The sequence below is a fragment of the Perna viridis genome, chromosome 1, assembly GCF_037379345.1.
Source record: "Perna viridis isolate PV_CMFRI_1.1 ecotype Kerala chromosome 1, ASM3737934v1, whole genome shotgun sequence".
NCBI classification, from domain to species: domain Eukaryota; kingdom Metazoa; phylum Mollusca; class Bivalvia; order Mytilida; family Mytilidae; genus Perna; species Perna viridis.
Window position 1 is genome coordinate 46,372,709 of NC_142445.1, and position 20,567 is coordinate 46,393,275.

The 20,567-nt window shown below is 32.7% G+C and overlaps 3 protein-coding genes across 3 annotated transcripts; 1 reads left to right on the top strand and 2 right to left on the bottom strand.

Annotated features, from left to right (window-relative positions):
* Positions 1 to 8: 8 nt before the first annotated feature.
* Positions 9 to 998, top strand: LOC148629026 (uncharacterized). The gene has a single exon (XM_088542629.1). It carries the CDS (start codon positions 233 to 235, stop codon positions 959 to 961), a length of 729 nt encoding a protein of 242 aa, XP_088398755.1. The 5' UTR covers positions 9 to 232; the 3' UTR covers positions 962 to 998.
* On the bottom strand, positions 981 to 6,679 carry LOC148629027 (uncharacterized). The gene is made up of 4 exons (XM_088542641.1): positions 5,206 to 6,679; positions 3,091 to 3,369; positions 2,211 to 2,267; positions 981 to 1,776 (listed from the first exon to the last, which is right to left on the bottom strand). Exons 2-4 carry the CDS (start codon positions 3,334 to 3,336, stop codon positions 1,408 to 1,410), a joined length of 672 nt encoding a protein of 223 aa, XP_088398767.1. The 5' UTR covers positions 3,337 to 3,369; positions 5,206 to 6,679; the 3' UTR covers positions 981 to 1,407.
* Positions 6,680 to 6,823: 144 nt separating this feature from the next.
* On the bottom strand, positions 6,824 to 20,531 carry LOC148629028 (GDP-fucose transporter 1-like). The gene is made up of 6 exons (XM_088542616.1): positions 20,326 to 20,531; positions 17,635 to 17,695; positions 17,041 to 17,181; positions 15,301 to 15,417; positions 14,516 to 14,624; positions 6,824 to 12,236 (listed from the first exon to the last, which is right to left on the bottom strand). Exons 1-6 carry the CDS (start codon positions 20,409 to 20,411, stop codon positions 11,695 to 11,697), a joined length of 1,056 nt encoding a protein of 351 aa, XP_088398742.1. The 5' UTR covers positions 20,412 to 20,531; the 3' UTR covers positions 6,824 to 11,694.
* Between the last annotated feature and the right edge of the window lie 36 nt (positions 20,532 to 20,567).

A 20,567-nucleotide genomic window follows, 5' to 3' on the forward strand; every position in this document is an offset into this window, starting at 1 on the left:
TTGCATCCTACCCAACCCAAGTGTGTAAAAATACTGGAATGATAAAAAGTTAATATCTGTGAAACCTGGGAAAGTCAATATTAATTGATTGATAGTTATATGTCTAAGGTATCGAACTTGTTTTCTCATTCTAGAGGGGTGTATCAAAGACGGAAATGTCCAGCATTTCCTCACTAGTGTCAATGCAGATACGAGTTCAAACGTAGGAGCATATGGTACCAGTGGATCTCACATGGCAATAGGCATGAAACACTCAGGCAGCTGTTATTACTTCATAGTGCACTATGATAAAGACAGTCATTCGCGTTCATACGACAAGCGCAGAGGTGCACAATTTACCATGCACCCCAATGGCTTCTCCCGCTCAGCAACCGATGCCACTTTCAGCTATGAGGTTTACTTCCCAACAACTCTAAAATGGAATAAAAATGGGCAGTACACTCACATCGGAGGCAAGCTTCCAGGACTCTACGGTGGTAGGGCTAAATGTTCCGGTGGTAGACCGACTGATGGTTGCTTTTCGACGCGATACATGTGGAGAGAATATGGTCACGGAGAACTTTATCTGTATTTTGACCACAGTGTACAGAAAGGGGGTTTCGACTCCTGGAAAAATGACCAAGATAGTGGAATATCTATTCTCGCAAGCGATGACGGTTATGGGACAAGTATCAGAACAACAAATTTCAAGTTCAAACATGGTAACTGGCATACATTAACCCAACAAGTCCACTTAAACTCACTAAATAGCCATGGTTATAACCACGATGGATTCATTCGGGTGGAATTAAATGGACCTTACGGGACCACGTCCTTTACTTTGAAAAACATGGTGTTAAGAACAGGAAGCACTACACACATTGATGGAGTCTACTTTTCAACTTTCTTTGGTGGACACGACAGACACTGGGCATCGCAAGAAGAAACTTATACAATGTATAGACATTTTAGCATAAGTTAACTATTGATTAATCCTACCAAAATGTGAATATCTTTATTGTCGTTTTATTTTGTGGTTTCTCGCATAATTCGTTGACGAAAACATAAAATGAGAGGCACCAAACATACAAAATCGATGCATCGAGATTAAGATTAAACAAAAATGTAGTATTTTGCACTTACATGTAAAATGCGAATTGTAAGACGAATAAAAATTGCGTAGATGTGTAATATTACCTAAGAAAAAACGCATTTTATTAACCCTACCCCCCACAAAAAAAAAAGAAAAATAAGCATACAATCAAACAAACACTACCAAAAAAGATAAAAAAAACTTATCAAAGCAGCCTGTGTTGGATACGGAATCAAGCCATTCAATAGAATACAAAGCCATTTTGCTTTTTACATAAAGTATTTATGCTTATATAACAAACAACATTCCATAATAAATTATAGCATTTTGATCATTTACAGAAAATTCAATGACGACACCTTTTTGATAACTTTTTTCGTACTGTTGCCCGCCCATTGTACAAGAGATGTACTGTCCGTTGTCTGTCTCTGCACTGACTGATTCGTCTTTACTTTCATAGATATTTTCGAGTCCGTTATATTGATAACAATAATGTTTCTCCCGGAGCCAAAGGAATGCGAGTTTCTATGAATATACAGTTGTACCCGGATATCGTCGTTATATTTAGACGATATATCCAATATATCAGTCCTCAAGTTCATCAGATAGTCTTCTATTTCATCACTTAACTCTGAAGGTTTGTACATAAGCATTATTTTGTGGATTTCCTCGTCTGGAGAAGGAACATCATTGGTCTCTGATCCCTAGAACAGAAACTTTTCATTGATGACAGTTCAGTGTTTACTATATTTAGTCAAAGGTTAGGACATATTAAATTTAGAATAGCAAAAACGTATACACTATGCTTTTTTGAACAAAGAGCCATGTCTTGTTTTTCTTGCTGTATCAAGGTGTAGAATGGAGCTCTTATTCTGTATGAACTACGATAGACCTTCACTATGTCCTGATTTATTGAAATTGTTATGTTTTAATCATTTGTAATATTATCTTATTTGGGTATTTGGTCAAAAACACAACATACCAAAGCACTAATCTTGCTGTTTGTCATAGGGTTCAATGCTCTTTTTAATGTTATCTTATGTCATACTATATGGTTACTTGGCTTAAAACGGAGATTTGAGAAAAAACATCGTACTCGTACAGTGTATGCAATACTAAGACTAGAGCGCATACAAACCTTTCTCCATGCCTGTATGCTCTGTGCTGCGTGTACGGTCTGTACTGCTACACATGTCTAATAGATACATATTGGTGTTTAGATAAAAGTTATTCAAACTACTCAAAGGTGCATAGTGTAAAATTGGGAATTATACATAATTTCTAAAATTTCAGTAAATTTGTATAATATCTGGCATGTTAACAAATTATATACAATTACTGAAATTTTCAGGGATGATGCATAAATATCAAAAATTTAGTAGGAATTATGCATAACACTTAAAAAACATAAGCAAGAATATTATATGAAAACTGAAGTGAAATCAACAAATCATAATGAAATTTTAAATTCGTAAAATATTAATGTAAAACTTAACTACAATGTAAAATGGTTGTTCGATATATTAACATAAAGCGCTGTATTTCGTTTATTCTTTCAAAATACGCATCCACACTAAAGAAACTCCTTTCGTTCAGAGGGAATCCGCTTTTACTGCTCGTCTTTAAAAAAATAAAATAAAATTGCCCCTAGATATACAATATGCCGGGAATAATTCTCTTGATCTAACGCATACATAGAAATGGAATACCGGGAACTTTCAGCAGATGGTTACCCGGATGGGTTGATCAATCAGCTGTTTATGCAGAAATGCTGAGGGTTTTTTTTTTTTTTTTTTTAAACAACAATGAAGTTGTTGGTGTACAAAAAAAATCGCTGAGTTACTTTACGGACCGCTTAAGAACAAAAACAAATAACGAATTCAATACATACACAATAATATCACGTTACTAACACGTCTTTATCACCACAACTATGACAAATAGAGGTACATGTAAATGTATTAAAAATAGGAAGATAAATATAAACAAATAAATAAAAAAATAATAAAACTGCTTACTGTAGCTACTTTACCAAACGACCATAGATTTTCTGCTATGTTCTGCATGTCTTTTCGTAGACACAGACGTAGAAGCACGGATCTGTTATTTAAACCAGTATATTGATCCGTCCGGCTGGTACGTAACTTGACATAATCATCGGTCAGTGTACATGTAAGAAAGCCACAGGTAACCTTGTTCATTGACCAAACATTTTTATCAACAAGTGTTATCACATAACGGTTATGATCAGGAGAACACGGCATGCAGGACTGCCAGCTGCTAACTGTACACCACTGCTGTACACAGCAAATATGACGAAATTTAAATGAAATCGTGTATCATTAATTATTTATTACATGTATGATAAATATATAATATTGACAATAGCCCATGTCTTGTATGCCTGTATCTCATATAGTATTCGACTGAAAGCTTATTAATTAGAGCTTCTGTTTTTTTTTTTGCAAATAATTTAAGCTTTCGCATTCATATATTTAAAATAGTTAGTCACCAGATAAGTTTGTCTTGGGAGCCCACTTATGGTTCCTTGACGCGCCTTATGATAAAAGAGATTTACCGAGCGTGGCATGATACGACCGCGGCTGTCGAACTCTGATCATTCAGAGTAAGTGGGACACAATATTAGTTTTTGACACACTTAGCCAATGGACTTCTACTTCATTATGGACACAATAAATCACAAATTTTGAAATTCAATTGAATTCAATTCAAAAATTCAAAATCGGACCGAACATACAAAACGTCAATTTTTCGGGGGTGTAGCCCCTTTAACCTCTCCTAAGTGATATCTGAATTCTGACAATTCAGGCAAACATTTTTTATAAGAAAAAAAAAGTTATCATCGGTCAAAATTTTAAAAAAGTTGATTTTTATAGGGCGCGGCCCAATTTTGTACCCAATTAAGACTTCAAAACAGTTGAAAATAAGCCTAACCTGCAAAAAAAAAGAAACAGAATTTCAAAACAGATTGACATCTGAATCATAAAAATCGGATCAACAATAATAAACTTAATTTAAATTATTAATTTTAATGATAACACCCATTTTCCGACTGTTAACCCCTGATATCCAAATCGGACGGGGCAAAAACCTCAAAAAATATTAACGGACCATCCGCCAAGTCTCAAGGAACTATGTGTTAAAATTCCAAAAAAAAAAGATCAGATACGATTAACTTAACGGACGCCACCGCCGTCGACGACAGAGTAATTACCATTACACGACCGAAACTAATTTTTGCGGTCGTATGAAAATATTATATTTTTAACCGAGACCCTAATATCCGTACTTCATTTTATTTTATGAACCACAACTGGGCAAGTGCGTCATTTAAAGAAGTCTTGTTGAAAAAGTTATGTAAATGGGAATCAATACATGTATAGCAGAAATGCGTTGAATTTACATGTTGACATCTTGGTGCATTCCACTTTAATGTTGTTGGGGTAGTCATTTTCTCATCCGGTTTATTTAAACAAACAGGATTCGCTATCAATTATAAATAACCATTTACATAGACGAGTGTTAACTTTTTGGTTGTTCAGAATTAACAAACCTTATTAGGAGTTAGAAGGTAGTTCAAATTTAAACAAGTTTATTCAAATGTTCAAAGAAGAATTATACTTCAAGTTAATTTAACCATATGTGAAGTTAAAAAGCTAACACGAAGTGGATATGAATAAAATTATAGGAAAAATTACAGGATTGTATTCTCAAATGCGTTCATTTTACTCAATTAGGCATGAATAATCTAATGCGAACAAAAAATAAATAATTTTAGTTCAATTGGATTCATTGTGAAGTTCGCGTACCACCACCATTAATGGGTTTCCATGGCTTTTCTTAACGACTTATTTAAACGTAAGACGGATACTGTTTCTCCCAAGGTTTTTAATTTAAATTGAACAAGACATAAATTCACATCTCATACAGTAGTGTTTACACTGGTAACCCATCAAATATTAAAACGATTATTCGTTTTAAAATAAACTTGTATGAAATTAAACAGCGGTGATCCTGACAATCTTTAAAAGCTCCTTGATTTCACACTCCAATACTGTTTGAACGATGTGGGGAAGTAAATAAAACAACGCCAACAAGTCACTTGTACCTACATGTAAATAAAAACAATTTTGAACAAGGAACTGACACTTCCACGCATCGTATTGAGAGTTACTTATCTGGGAGTTACTCTACCATCTACTAGATCTCTGCTCCAACTACAATATACCTCTTTCCGTAAACGATATTCTGGAAAGGAACAATGACTCTGTTATAGACTTATACTCATCGGAGACCTACAAAGTAATGCTGGTATAGCAGAGAAAACAACATTGTGTAAATTATAATGGATATAACGTTTGGCATAGAACAAATGGTCACACAAACAACGTTTGTCAGGGACGAGAAGTTAAAACAATATCACGACGATTTCGAGTCTTGCATATCATCGGACGGAGTGTTCAAGAAAACTATTCGCTTGGAGGAAAATTATCAATTCCAACAAATAAATATTGACCGAGGGCATTTACCAAGAGGGTCACAAATATTCCAAACAGTACTAGCTGAATTTAAGGAGTCAAAACTAAATGAACACAGACGGAAACTAATAGAACAATGTGATCATCCCATCTCATAAAGGAGAAACTTACTGTTCATTTTTATTCATTACATGTAGCAAGTACCATTTTAGTAGTGTTATACGTGTATCGACTTATGTTTAGTTGTACCACTCCTGCACCTACTGTTGTTAACCAGTATCCAAATGAAAATATCAAGAAGTTAAATACTACCAGTGTGCCATAAACATTCAAAAGGATAGCATATTTCAGAACTTCCTCTCATTAATTGTTTTGTAAGTTCTTCTAGAAATATTTACTTACTTTCTAGTACTATTGAACTCTTTATCAAGTTTCTAAGAATAGAGGTTGTTATCAATATAACTGGCAGGACAGCTGGTGATTCAATACCCATGAAATTTGCATGTTTAATATCAATTTAATTACCTAAAAAATTATATTAGCTATTAACTAACTAAAATTCTTTGATGTAGTCATTACATTAGAGGGTAAATAGAATGCTTCCTTTTTATTTTATCCTGAAAGAAGTTTTAAATTATGCTTTAGAAATTTTGTTTACAAGTAAGTTACTGTAACAGTGCTTTTTTGTAGTATTAAATCTAGGACATCAAAATATATGTGATTTTTTTTACTACTAAGTTAATCTAGTTATCTAAATTACTGTGGAAGTACTAATGTTTGTGGGGTACCAATTTTCATGGTTCCAATGGGTAGGCCAAACCATGAAATTTGGTTCCCAACATAAAGGAGAATCTTATTGATGTGTATACTGAAAAACCTAAAAAACCATGAATTCAAGACTCCATGAACCTGTATTTCTTCCCTAATCCATGAAAATTGGTATCCACATACAATACTCACTTATCCTTCGTTACAGTCATATCAAATGTGTACAATGAATATATTATCTATAGGGGAAGTAAATAAAATGACACACTATTTTTTTACTCAAGAAGCGTGAAATAAATTAAAATTCATTTAAAACAAATTATTTACTTTTATCACCAAAGGATTATGCAAGACACGAAAGAACATGTACATGCACATCAATTTACAAGTTACACATTCTAGAGATCTTATCCATATAAACGTAAGTATTGTTAAGTTTGAACTGTAGGGATAGTCTTTGTAAAAGAATTAAGAAAACACAGTATTAGGTAGAAAATAGAATCTTTTTATAAATACAAAGCTTAATTCAATATTAAGATCTGAACAAGTAGTACATACATATCAGTAACAATGATATATGGCCGGAATGTAACTATATCTTGGACAGGATATAAATTAACTCAATTTTAATTATATCTACTAAGTAGATCAATATAAGCTTAGTAAGATTCATTAATTAAATTATCATAAAAACTACTAAAAATTGAATTGTGACATACTTTGTAACAAGCTGGAAATCAATGAAACACAAATCTTAGATATATTCCATATTTAGGACTCTTTTTCCAATAGAACATTTTTTTTTTTAAAAACCCATACACGTTGATACATGTAATACCAAATAAAAAAAATAAACAAAGAAAAATCTAATACCCAGAAACAGTCATATTTACATCATACTGAAAAACAACATTATCTTAATTTTTCAATAGTTGGAAAAATTAAACAGCAAATTCAACCAATTATTCTATGTAAAAATAAAAAGAGGCTCCCAGGAGCCTGAATCGCTCACCTTAATTTTTGCCTTTCAAAGGCAATAAATTCAACAAGAAGTTGTCCAACAATTTTGACTAAAGAAGTCTTTGGTAGGACTATCACAAAATCTTTTCAACAATTGAAAGTTTCTTTGAATCTATCATAGTTTTCAAGATATTGTAGTCCAATAATATGGATCATTTCAGCTATTGAAAGAATTTGGATAAACCTAACAGTTTAGGAGATATATGTGAAAAACTACTGTCTGATCCCTATGTTCTATTTTTAGTAATGGCGGCCATTTTTTTTTGACGAATCAAAAATCCCCACATCATTCTATGCAGTATACCTCAAGGACAATTCATACCAAGTTTGGTTTCAATTGGTCAAGTAGTGTCAGAGGAGAAGATTTTGGAAAGAAATAACATTAAAAATAGCAAAAATCATTGAAAAAGGGCAATAGCTCCAACATGGCTTAATGGATTAAAACCAAAATTTGACCAGAGATAGATCTCATCATGCTGAACACTTTTACCCAATGTCAGAATTCAGCTAAACCTAACGGTTTAGGAGATACTACTGTCTGACCCCTATGTTCTATTTTTAGTAACGGTGGCCATGTTTTTTGACGAACAAAAATCCCCCACATCAGTTCTATGCAGGATACCCCAAGGAACATTCATACCAAGTTTGGTTCTAATTAGTCAAGTAGTTTCAGAGGAGAAGAGTTTTGTATAATTGTTAACGACGATGACAGACGGCGACAATGAACGCCAAGTGACGGCAACAGCTCACATGGCCTTTGGCCAGGTGAGCTAAAAATGAACAGGTACCCTAATAAATTTACATACCACATCAAAATTGTTTAGGTGCAAAGAGTGAAAGATTAATACCTCTTTTCAGTAACATTAATATTTGTACATTCAGAAATAATTGCAAACAAATGAAAATGGATTGGTATTTAAATAATTTAAACCTGCAAAACTGAAGTTTTAGTACTATTGACGCAGGAGTTTTCTTTTCAAGTAGTGTCTTTGTAAGAATCATGCAAAATCTGAAAAATGTGATACATCCCAAAAAAGCTACATATGTTTATTTTTGTAATTAAGTTGTTTTATGGGTCTATATTATGAAATGAGTAATTATTCATTCAATAGATTCAATAGATTATCTCCTTTACTTTTGAATTCTACAGTGCATTCTATACAATTTTTACCTCCTATGAGCACAGGTTATATGACAAACCAAATGTTATTTTCTGTTTACTATGGCATTTTAAACAAGATATCAAAAATAAAAATATGTAGGCTTTCAAACCATGTATCACATTTTGCATGATTCTTAGCTGGAGTGCTATTTAATATGTCAAAATCTTCAACTTTAATGCAGGCAATAATTTCTCAATGGACTGTATTACATGTATACAACATATGTAGAGAACCTTTATCAACAGGTAAATTTTCACTATCAGCACTGACTCATTCTAACAGCTAACATGTAGTAGGACTGAGTATAAAGGTATAAAAAAATCAAATATCAAAAGGTGAGTTATCACACACTCATAGGCAATTGAAATTGCATCTGGCCAACCAGATCCATAAGGCCTCAAATAACCTTTGCTAAGTATCACATAGAAAGAATGAAGTGGTATTAAGTTTTGGGATCTCATAGAATTCCTTGAGAAAACAATACTACTTTTAACAACTAAAGATAGGATTTCTTTGATAAACAATATCACAGAGTGAAATAAATAGTAAATGAATCAAAGTTAAACCATGAAAATGAAATTACCACTAATATAAGCTTCTATATCACAAGTAATATATCTAAGAAACTACCAATACTTCAGTTAAAATATCTAAACTTCTTGCATTGGTAATCAAGTTTAAAAAGGACATTAAGGAGGTAGACCTATGGAAAGGAACACAACTCTTACAAATCATTTGAACGTTTGTATTCAGCATTTGACATCAATCTGATGTAAGCATCAAAGAAACTTGGATTGATCTCATTCTGTTTCAAATGAAAGCTTGATTAGCTTTAGTGAAATTGAATATGATACAAACATATCAGCGATTCCGAGAGTTATGTCCCTTACCTTAGGTCTAATTACTTAAATGAGAATTAGAACTATGTCATACAAGACACTCAGCTGATGCATTAGTATGGCACACACACACACATATAGAACATAGTTTTATTAGATTGTAGTCTGAATTAAATGCTACCCTCACAACAGTTCTATAATGTACATCTCTGCAACAAATCATGACTTTATCATTATAATTTTCAATACTTTTATAAAGAGAGTTATGTTGATTCTTCAATTCAATAAAATACAGTTATAGTTTGGTTGAACGAATAGCAATGTTCAACTGCAAACAGTCCAATTCTCCAAATTTATACTAATGGAATTAGGAACATATGTGTCACACAAAAATATTCTTTCACTTAAAAAATAAATAGATTTCAGTGGTTCTTAGTGGAAAGAAACTAGAGAAATAATGCCCTTAACTTCTAAACTGTAAATGATATAAGGAACATAATGAAACTTGACCTGTATTTCACAGTTAACAGGAATGTGTTAAGTCTGAAAACATTCAGCTGAGTGGTCCTGGAAACCCAAGATATGATAGACCAACAAACAGGTAGTAGATGGTTGACCGGTTTTAAAAAAAGGGTGATCTTGAAGAAAAACATGTTTAAATTCAATATTGCACACATAGATTAATGATTGGTGCATGTTTTTTGTACTAGTTTCAAACAAACAATTTCCACATATAAAATTTGTACCCACTCTTCCCTTTACTATTCACATTTGCATAACTTACCACCGTGTTATAACATAATACAATTAAAATACATTGACCATCATAAACTTGGTATCCGGTTTACAATATTTGCTGAATACGAATTTTTATTCAGACAGCGGTTTTTACTAATAAACTTTAACATGCTAAATAAATTTTGTCAAATCTTTAATGTGGCATGTTTGACAAATTAAACATCAAATCTTCTGTGGATTATAACACAACACAAAGCTGGATTGTTGTACATACACATAATTGAATACATAAAGCTAATGTTGAATTATATTGCCATTATCTTAGTATTCATTTATTAGATTTGAGATTTGTCACACTTTATATGATAAATCAAGAAAAATCATCTGGTGTCTTAATTTAACTCACCCGGTAAATTTGATTTAATTTCATATATATAAAAATGACCATACAAAATAAAAAAAAAACAACAACTTGCATAAAATTAAAATATATTGACATGCAATACATAGTACAATTGTACAAACTCCCTCTCAAACAAATAAACCTCAAGTATCACAAAACACTGAAACAATATAACCCTCTTCATCTTTCTATCAATACTGGCTATTACTTACCTATTATAACCACATTCACATGATAGTCAGATTGTCATTGAAAAAAGCCATCCAACATTGGAAATAAAAGAAACATTTTACATGTTCTTTTTTAAAGAAAATATATTATCTACAATAAAATATCCACTTCAATAACCATAGCAACCATCAGTTGCCATTCAAGTCATTTTTCATCACTAACCAAAGGTGGGAAACTAAAAAAAACTGTGGTGTGTTAGCTGAGAGCTACACCTGAACAGTAGAGAGTATTCTTAGACTTGAAATCTTCAGTTTTAACAATGACCCAACATCCCCCACAAGACTGACAATCAATGGTGTTGTTTTTGGTCACATCCTTTAAAATTGCAGGTTTTTAAGGTAGGTGTATCTGTATATTGGTAAAATTTATTTGGGCTATAAAGAAAAAAGTTACTAGTTTTCAAAGACATTGTGCAAGAAAAAAAAAATGAATTTTATAACTAAGAAAAATTTTGAAAGGTAGTTACTTTTGTAAAGTAGAAAACATTAAATTAACTTTTTTATGACTGGCATTTGAATCAATGAAAATCTTTTAAAATATAATGCAATTAAAAAAAAAATAAACAATGCTTATAATGTAAGATGCAAAGTTATGAAAACATATCCTAACAAAATATATAAATACATGATAATAATAATGATTCAATCACAACCAAGAATGAGCATGGGTGTAATGTCAAAATAAATAAAAAAACTGTACATGATACATTGCTGTAACTGAAAAAAAGTTTCACTATTTTAAAGTATAAATTCCATATAATCAAGCCTCTATTGATAGTAAGATAAATTACAAGTAATAAGTACAAACCCAAGTTACCAAATGATAACAGTTTTCATACATAAAATGTTTTCCTATTCAAAATGAAAACAGAAAAGACACAAAATAGTTGATAAAAACTGTTATTAGAGGTAACAATCTCATGAGGAGAGAACACAACAAATTACTCCATAAATAAACAAATCTACACCCCATTTTTCCCTGTTGGTTTTTCTTCATTAACTTTTTCTGCTAACTGAAAAACTGCTTCCTTACATTGAGCATCCATTTCTCTTCTTCTAACTTCTGTGTATCCAGCAGATCCACCAAGAACAACAGCATTACTTGTCCACCATAGAGATGATTTAACATCACCAAAGTACATACAAGCTATAACAGTCTGAGCGCAGGCTTTAGCTGTACCAGATATATTATGGGTCAACGGTGACGTAAACTTAATCTGAAGTCCAGTGACATAACCAATAGCAAAACCAAAGACTCCTCCTAATGTCATGTAAAACCAAAACATAGGTTCGGTAAGTTTATTAAAGGAGATCACTTCTGGGGCTTCTCCAAAAAGAGCCATCAGTGGAAGAAAGAGGAATGATGCATTGATGTTGTTATATAAGGTTAGACGCCATATGTTGTTGTCAACCAAAGGAAGAACCTTCTTTGTTATGATGGAGTTCATAGCCACACTAGCACTGGCTAGGACACCAAAAACTACACCTATTACTGACAAAGATCCTGTAAAAAAATAATTAAATGAGAAAAAAAGGTCTAGATACCAACTAGTTAAAACTACCCTTGTTATACAGATCAAAATCGCATCAACACAGCTGGTAATATCCTCAATAATAACAATGGGTTATGCAAATGCAAATGGGAGGCATTTTTTACTTTCAATCAATCTTAATCAGTTGAAGCAAAGAATAAAGAAAAAAGTCTAGAATGTGATGTGATAGAGTAATAATTCTTCCCAATTTTCTGTAAGGACAGATAACACACAACCTCATAGAATTTGGATTTGCAATGTCAACATGAAGCTGATTTTATGAGTCCAAAGGTCAAAGTCAGTTTTTTTTTCTGATTTTCATGCAAGAACAATTTACGGTTTTGAGTGGTTAGATACCTTTCTATATCCAAAATGAATTAATCAATGCAAAACCCTTGCAAAGGGCTCAAAATGATACTAAATGACAAAAAAAAATGCAACTATTTAAAACCTTTTTTTAGTTTACATGTATCATATATAATTAATTTATTTTTACATCACATAATCTGTTCTTCAATATTCTTTGAACAAACCAATAAAGAATTAATACATAGATAGCAGTGATTTACCAAATGTTCCTGCCCCGTGCAGATCCAGGTGTCAAAAGAATAGGCCTGTAACAGCTCTAAGCTTGTCGTAAAAGGCGACTAAATAGTGCTCAGAAACATAGCCGGGGGCTAGGCGCTCTGCCCACAGAGCAACTGGGATGTGCGCTGCAGGTGTTGGAATGGGGTACCCCTGGCGTGTTACATGCTGGGGTTGTCAGGCTATAATATGGAAAACCGGAGTGAAAACTATAGTGGTGCTCTGTGTTGGGAAAGATGCCACTTTCCTCGCACGTTAAAGAACCCTGCTGTGGTATTCAATAGGAGTAGGAACCTTTGCGCTCAGCCACAGGAGGCTAAATTGTCCGATCCTACCCAAACCCCCTTTTTCTAGTGGCAACCAAAATTTGTCGACCCTATTGTCCTTGTGTCCCATCCCTTGTTTCATTTCATCATCATTCATGTTCATTTTATCATCCATTTCATGTTTATCGCCTGAATATAGCTGAAATATTGCTGCTCGGGCATTTAAACCCCAACAATCAATCAATCAATCAACCAAATGTTCCCAGTCCTAATAATCTAAATACTTCACAATGTTAAATAAATTCTGTCATTTCACTCTCAGGCTTTCTAAATCCCAAATTCCACAACATGAATATTAATCCGCCATTCACAAAATTTGAAATTAATGTTGAAAATAGCAACGAATAATTGAGGAAATCTATAAGTAGGATAATCAATTGATTATCGTGAATAACCATAATAAATTCACTTGTGCCAAGAATGCATTAAGATTTAACTCATGATCATATTTTGGCTATTCACTCTCTGCAATTAATTATCCTATTGATATCACACTTATAGTTTGAAGTCGCAAAAAAATTCCTCTTTTCAATCACTATTGGAGGCTATTCCTGGTTTTTGACTACCAGCCATGTTAGAAAGCATGATCAAATGCCAAATCTATTGGAACCGTAAAAAAAAAAAAAAAAACACTTTAGTATTTTAAAAAAAATTCTGTTTTCCACAAAAAAAATTTTTCTAGAGCATAATTTTTTGCATGGTATGATAATGGGTTAAACATCAGCAGCCACCAAAACATTATTTTATAATCCAAACTATAAGTGTAGTGGATATGTTGAGGATACTCCAATGGTAATTTTAACTGTAAGTGTTTGCAAGAAACAGGCAAAATTGGAAAAATCAGGAACATGCATGTCAAAACCCCATCTTCTCAATAGAATCTTAGAAAAATGAGGTTTTTGACAGAGTTATCTGCCCTTGAAATGTTCATTTAAAACTATAACTCAATGGTTCTGCATGACAGGGAAAATCTTGAGTTTTCCTTGATTCTGATGGTGCAAATAGTCAAATTACACTATCAAAATGACGTTTTTTTTTCTTACCATGTTTAACCTACTGCCTGCTTCTTACAGGGACTGACACTTAAAAATAAAAGTCATTATACATTTTATGAATTTAAAGAAAAAAATGCATATTTTCTTTGAAATACAATAAAAGTAATGTTGATTGTTTGACTACGAGTAATGTATGACATAGACAGTCAGATAGAAAATAAGTATATGAAGAATATAATATTTATAGTAAATAATGCATTAAGAAGAAACAAAAGGTACAACAGATGTTTTATGAATATTCATCAAATGTTACATGACATCACTAAAAACACTGAACTTAAATACCTGCGACTTTCTCCTGGTCAACACCCATAAAAAATCCAAATATGATTACACCACAACATGCCATAGCCTTCCATGATGTTGTTTGTTTTAAAATGAAGTAAGAAAATGCCTGTAACAGAACAGAAAAATATTTGATAATTATAATATAGTAATTAATATGTGCTTCTTTCAAGATAAAAGCTGGCAAACAAAAAGATCCTATATCATCATATTCAGAAAAGAAACAATGTGTTTATCTATTGACTCTGATATCACTGCACTAAAATAAAATGTTGGATACCAAACCTTATAAAATGCATTTCTTTTTGTTGTTGTTGAAACACTCAAATGGATATCATGCAAATGAAATTACTTAATATTGATAAACAGTAATTTTACAATTTAATAGCAGAGTGAAAAAAAAATGGAAATGAGATGTCTATTTGAATAGTTCAATACTAAAAATGCATTGTATCAAAGCAAATGCATGAGGATACCTAAATTTATTTCAACATAAATTGTAGCTATGTTGCATGGAAATGGGAAACATAACAGAAAATAGCTGTATGTTCAGGTTGTTGCAAAATTCTAGTATGAATAAAGAGACACATCCTGTAAGACTAATTTGATTTTTTGAGCTTTCATTTTGACATTTAAAAGATTTAAAGATGGAAAAATATAGTTCGACAAACTTATTTAGTACATCTTACTTAATTGAATAATACAAAATGGTGTGCTTTCATTTTCATATTGAACTTGCAAAAACCTTAATACCAGTATGTCTTTGTAGGAGTTAGAATACATACCACATTGAAAACAGTTGTTAAAGATCGTCCAACATAATAGAATGCTACACCAACAAACTTTAAACACAGGTTGTTGAATGAGATCATCGAGACAAAAACTATAGATAGTGGTAAAGTCTGAAATAACAATAATAACAAATAATAAATAAAATGCTTCACTGGTTCTAGCTTGATATGACTACAAAGCTACAAAATTCAAGAATGATACTGTTCTAAATTTTAGTTCTGGTTAAATGATTGACACAGGATAAGAATCTGAGCAGAATCAGTCGCCCCTTTTTGGTCTGTTATCCATGAAAGGTTAAGTAAAATTCCCAAAATCAATCCAAGCCTTCCTTTTAAGGTATAGCAATTCAAGGTTCAAACTCACAGAGATCCATTAGACAAGTTATTATTTGGATATCAATAAAAAATGCTTGTTCCTAACTCCTTTTTGGCTTTTCATTTCTAAAGGGTTTAATTCCCAATTCCATAAATTAACTAAGTCTTCTTCTATCGCACATTGAGGTACATTTTTCGAAAGAGACCAATTCACTTATAGTCCAGTTATTGTCCAGATATCATGAATATGCTTGTTCCTGTCCCCTTTTAGCTCCTAATTCCTAAACACTTCAAGTGACATCCACCAAAATCAATCTCAGCCTTCCTGTACTGGTATGACACTTTGTGGTTCAATTTCAGAGATCCATTCACTTATATATTTAGTGTCATTTACAGAGTTATCTCCCTTAATTTTGAATTATACTATTTTTATCTCCCAAGAACAAGGGTTATATGAAAATCCACAAATATTCAAGAATACTGCTAGCAGATTTCCAAAATAATAATAGTACTTCCTACATCTATTGCAAAGAAAATTTTGGAAATACACTGTACTGTTGGAACTACAGAAAATGTAAAAAAAGATAGAAAATTATGAGTGAGGTAACTGATACTTGCATAAAAAATAGTATTTTAAAATTTGTGTACACACATAGTTCTACAAAATTTAGACCTCTTAAATAGGCAGCATTTTTCAAATTAATTGTGCAGTAGAAATTAATCTATAGAAAATGATTGGCTGTCCACAAAATGGTGATATATCCAATCAGGATCTACATGTATTTTCTAATTGTCAGTCACCATCAATAACCATAATCAGCAGACTGCTTCTCTGTGATTTTCGTCATAAAACATTCCTTTACTTGTTTAGACAGCAATTAGCACCTTTTGTCAAATGTATGGCTGAGATCGAAAAACGAATTTGGGGTTTCAATACTGGATTTTCTAGATAATTTGGAAAATGGTCACTGTAATGTTCAGAAAGCGGTATATTTTCTGTTCCTACAGTAGGACTGTAGAAAGGTTTTAATTCTGGTAGAAATGACCCTTCTGCAAGTAATGATAATAATTATTTGGGTATTTAGAAATAATGTACAGAAAGGAATGTAATATAATGTAAGTTTAATCTCTTAAATTGTTACATTTCTACCAGAAATCCTTTGTCAAAATGCTTTGTATATGTACCCTTTTAACTAGTTCTGTATTTGTCTAGGTTGGATCTGAGTTAAAATATTTCAGTTTGCCACAGTCAGAGTGCTTAACAAGATACTACATAAAAAAGGCATACTAAAACCATTAACCAATACTTAATGTTTTACAGCCCTTCAGGTTTTCAGATCAAAGTCTTCTTTAGGTAATGTATACTTATAGCACAGCAAGTTTTCAGATCAAAATCTACTTTAGAGAATGTATACTTACAGCCCTACAGGTCTTCAGATCAAAGTCTACTTTAGGGAATGTGATGTGATTAGGGAACATCTGAGAAAGGTAACTCAGACCAACACATATAGCTACCGTAACAATACACTGGTACCATGTTACAAATAATGGAGCATCCAACTGTAAAATTATGTATCAATTACTAATTATTAATATAAAGTAGAATTAAGAAATATTGCCTTAAATATTGGTGGTATCACCGTTTTACAACTGGCTGGTCATTTATGTGCCCTTAATTACCTAAACAGGTAAAAAATAATAATATACAAATGTAAATGACCAGCTTATTGAGAAGCTGATTTCTGTAAATTCAGAAATTATTACATACATTTATCACTGTGATTTTGGGGAAAATGCAGTTCTTATTTTGAGAGAAATCCTGCCTCAGTAAAGTGAGTTTTATCAATGTGATTATAACCACTTTACATATTTTGCATATAGAAAAAAACATTGCAAAATTTCAAAATACAGATAGAGAGGTACAATGTATTACTAATGAGTTGCCCCATTAAAACGGATTACATTGGAACTAAATTGTACATATTAAATTTCATTTAATGAAAATATACTTACTTTTAGATCATCACTGCTAAGTAAATACTTGTTCAGAAAAACCATAGAAATTGATACAACCCTGAAAAAAAAAAAGGAAAAACAAACTAAATCTGTATTATAACATACAAAAATATACATGTATTAAACAACTCACTTATCAACTAAACTGCTTAATAAATTCATAACGAACAGGACAAGTGAAATATTTGGAACAGCTACAAATCAGCGATGGAGATATTGCCTGATGGACATGAATCCAGCGGATCTATTGACACAAAGAACTACAAGTACGAAATTTGTAAAAAATGAGCTATGGTTTACAGGACCAACATGGATCACAAATCCGTTAAATTGGCCGAATTGGCCCAGAAATCAACGCACGACAGTTAATGAATCTTCAAGCAATATGAATATGATCATGAATCATACAATACTTACAACTTCAAAAACAGAAGAAATACATGTAGGAATCCACAAAATTATGAAAATTAAAAACTACAGTTCATTACAGAAACTTTTAGGAGTATCATCATGTTATGAGATTTATAAACAACTGTAGATCCAAACGTAATGAAGGAAACTCAAAGTGCTTGTCCGTTAAGGAGATAAATGATGTCACGTTTCAATGGATACAGACTTCTCAGGAGGAAGAATTTCAAGACATATTTCAATTTTACAAAAGGAAATCAATCATCAAACCCACCATTGTCTGGCAACTAAATGTGAACTTACACAAACGTGATATTCTTAGATGTAAAGCTAGAATTCAAAATGTGCCTATGAACGAGGAAACTAAAATTCCGATATTAATGCCATCATCGCACAAGCTTACGACTTTAATCATCATGGATGCACATACCCACCAAATGCATGGAGGAGTAATCAATACAGTCACTCAATTACGCCAGAAATATTGGATTCCTAGGATACGCCAGGGAGTGAAAAGTTGTTTTACCGAAATGTGTTACTTGTCGGAAAGTGTTAGGGCGTGCTTACCAACAACCAGAATCACCTCCTCTTCTTAGCGAAGTACTAGCCATATCACAACCCCATAGATTCAGATAATAGGGATGGCCAAAACATGGCACCCTACTGTTTACAAAAATTATGTAATCGAAACCAGACAATACGACCCAAAGACACAACAAACCCACAATTCCTTACCAAAGCTGGACATTTTGGTCCATCAGACCATGACAATAGGAGAATGCATAAGGACAATAAAAACTGTATATCATTACACTTTTTACCAATTACCAACGAAAATGGACAACAACATCAACTGGATTTGCAAGTATAATTTTATTTGACCGACTAGTTTCGGTGGCTAGGCCACCGTCATCAGGGTACAGTGGTATAAAATATTTACCTAAGGTTAAAAATGTGGTGCAGAATACGTAACGTCATAATTAATATTCTAAGGTGATGAAAGTGAAAGTATAATGGTGAGTTAATGTCTATAAATAGAATTACTAAAATAAATTGTAAAAATAGAATTGGAAATCTATCAAAGACTGTTTTTACTTTGTCCCACGTATTGCTTAGGACATTTTTTTACATTCAATGACATAAACAATGCTTGGGGTTTTGCACGTTATTTCATGTTCAATTTGTATTTTATAATTGTTGAAGGGGCTTTTAATTGTTTCTGTTGTTTTAACGATTCTGCACATATAACAATTTTTTCCACAAGGGCGGCATCCCTTGATTTTTATGGGCTTACTTATATCTCTGTTGGTTAGAAAACGTCGAATTTGTGGGGCTTTTCTATAAGTTACTAATAGCTTGTTTTGAGAGATTTTGTATGTATCTGGTGTGCGAAGGAGAATATTTCTCCTCTGGTCTAGGTATCTCTTAATATCTACTGTGGATGGGTGGTTTTCTACAATTAATGGAATCGACGATTCTGTGTTATTGGATGTACGTGGTTCTAATAGTTGGTGTCAGGTTTTTTCTTTGGCTCTCCTGATGGCGTCTTCAACAATATTCTCTGGGTATTTTCTGTTTAGAAATCGGTCTTTGAGTTTTACCATTTCCGAGCCAAAATCTTCAATTTCGCTGCATATTCTTCTTATTCTTAGTGCTTGGCTGTAAGGAATGCTATTTTTCTGGTGCATTGGATGGTATGATTTGTAGTGAAGGTATATCAATTACCAATTAAACAAATTATGACAGGACCTAGGCGTTTAAGGTTTCACCTTCCTCATATTACTGTTGTAGATTTCTGCAATTGGATAGGGAATTTTCACAAGTCCACTGGACTCCCGTTGCAATTTTCATGGGTCCCAATGAATTTTGAAGGTCAGTAACATGGGAGCTTGGGTACAAATGTCCATATTGTTGTGGGGGGGGGGTGCTAGTTAAAATGACGGTCAAAATGGCACCTGGTTAAAATGGCACTTTTAACCAAGTGCCATTTTAACTTCACAGGTGCCATTTTGACCAAGTGCCATTATGACTAGAATTCGTTGGGGGAGATCAATGAGATTAATTTCACAGTGCTGGATGAATTTCACACAGTGAATTTACAGTGATTCTCTGTACACATTTTTTTTCAACCAGAATATATGATGTCCCAGCTTGGTGGGTGTAACACTCATATTTCATCGAGAAAAAATTAGACTGACACGGATTTGAAACTCCGACTTGAGTGTTGGAAAACCAAATGTCCCCGAGTGTACTGTATCACAGACACAGTAATTTACCTACCAGTAGCATGCCACGACAGCAGCTATCGATGCATATTGAGAAATTCTGGACTCCATTCTCCTATCTTTATAGTAAACTCTTCTCATCTGACCAGTAAGTATACTTCAATGACCTGCTAAACACTGCAAAATATATGTGATAATGTGACAAGGAACAGTTTATGGTAGTTTGCTGCAGCCACGAAGCTTGCTTCCGGAAACAAAGTCACTTGAATGATTGAAAGTAAAACCGGATTTCCGGAT

Bases quoted from the DNA above. Each gene is read 5' to 3' on its own strand.
- LOC148629028 (XM_088542616.1), bottom strand. From the start codon at position 20,411: ATGAGAAGAGTTTACTATAAAGATAGGAGAATGGAGTCCAGAATTTCT. The intron at 17,696-20,325 runs GTAGGTAAATTA...TTTTTTTTTCAG, and splicing joins GCTGTCGTGGCATGCTACTG to GGTTGTATCAATTTCTATGG. The intron at 14,625-15,300 runs GTATGTATTCTA...GTTCTGTTACAG, and splicing joins TAACAACTGTTTTCAATGTG to GCATTTTCTTACTTCATTTT.
- LOC148629027 (XM_088542641.1), bottom strand. From the start codon at position 3,336: ATGCCGTGTTCTCCTGATCATAACCGTTATGTGATAACACTTGTTGAT. The intron at 2,268-3,090 runs GTAAGCAGTTTT...TGTATCTATTAG, and splicing joins CGTTTGGTAAAGTAGCTACA to ACATGTGTAGCAGTACAGAC. The intron at 1,777-2,210 runs GTTTGTATGCGC...TTTCTGTTCTAG, and splicing joins GCATACAGGCATGGAGAAAG to GGATCAGAGACCAATGATGT.
- LOC148629026 (XM_088542629.1), top strand. From the start codon at position 233: ATGGCAATAGGCATGAAACACTCAGGCAGCTGTTATTACTTCATAGTG.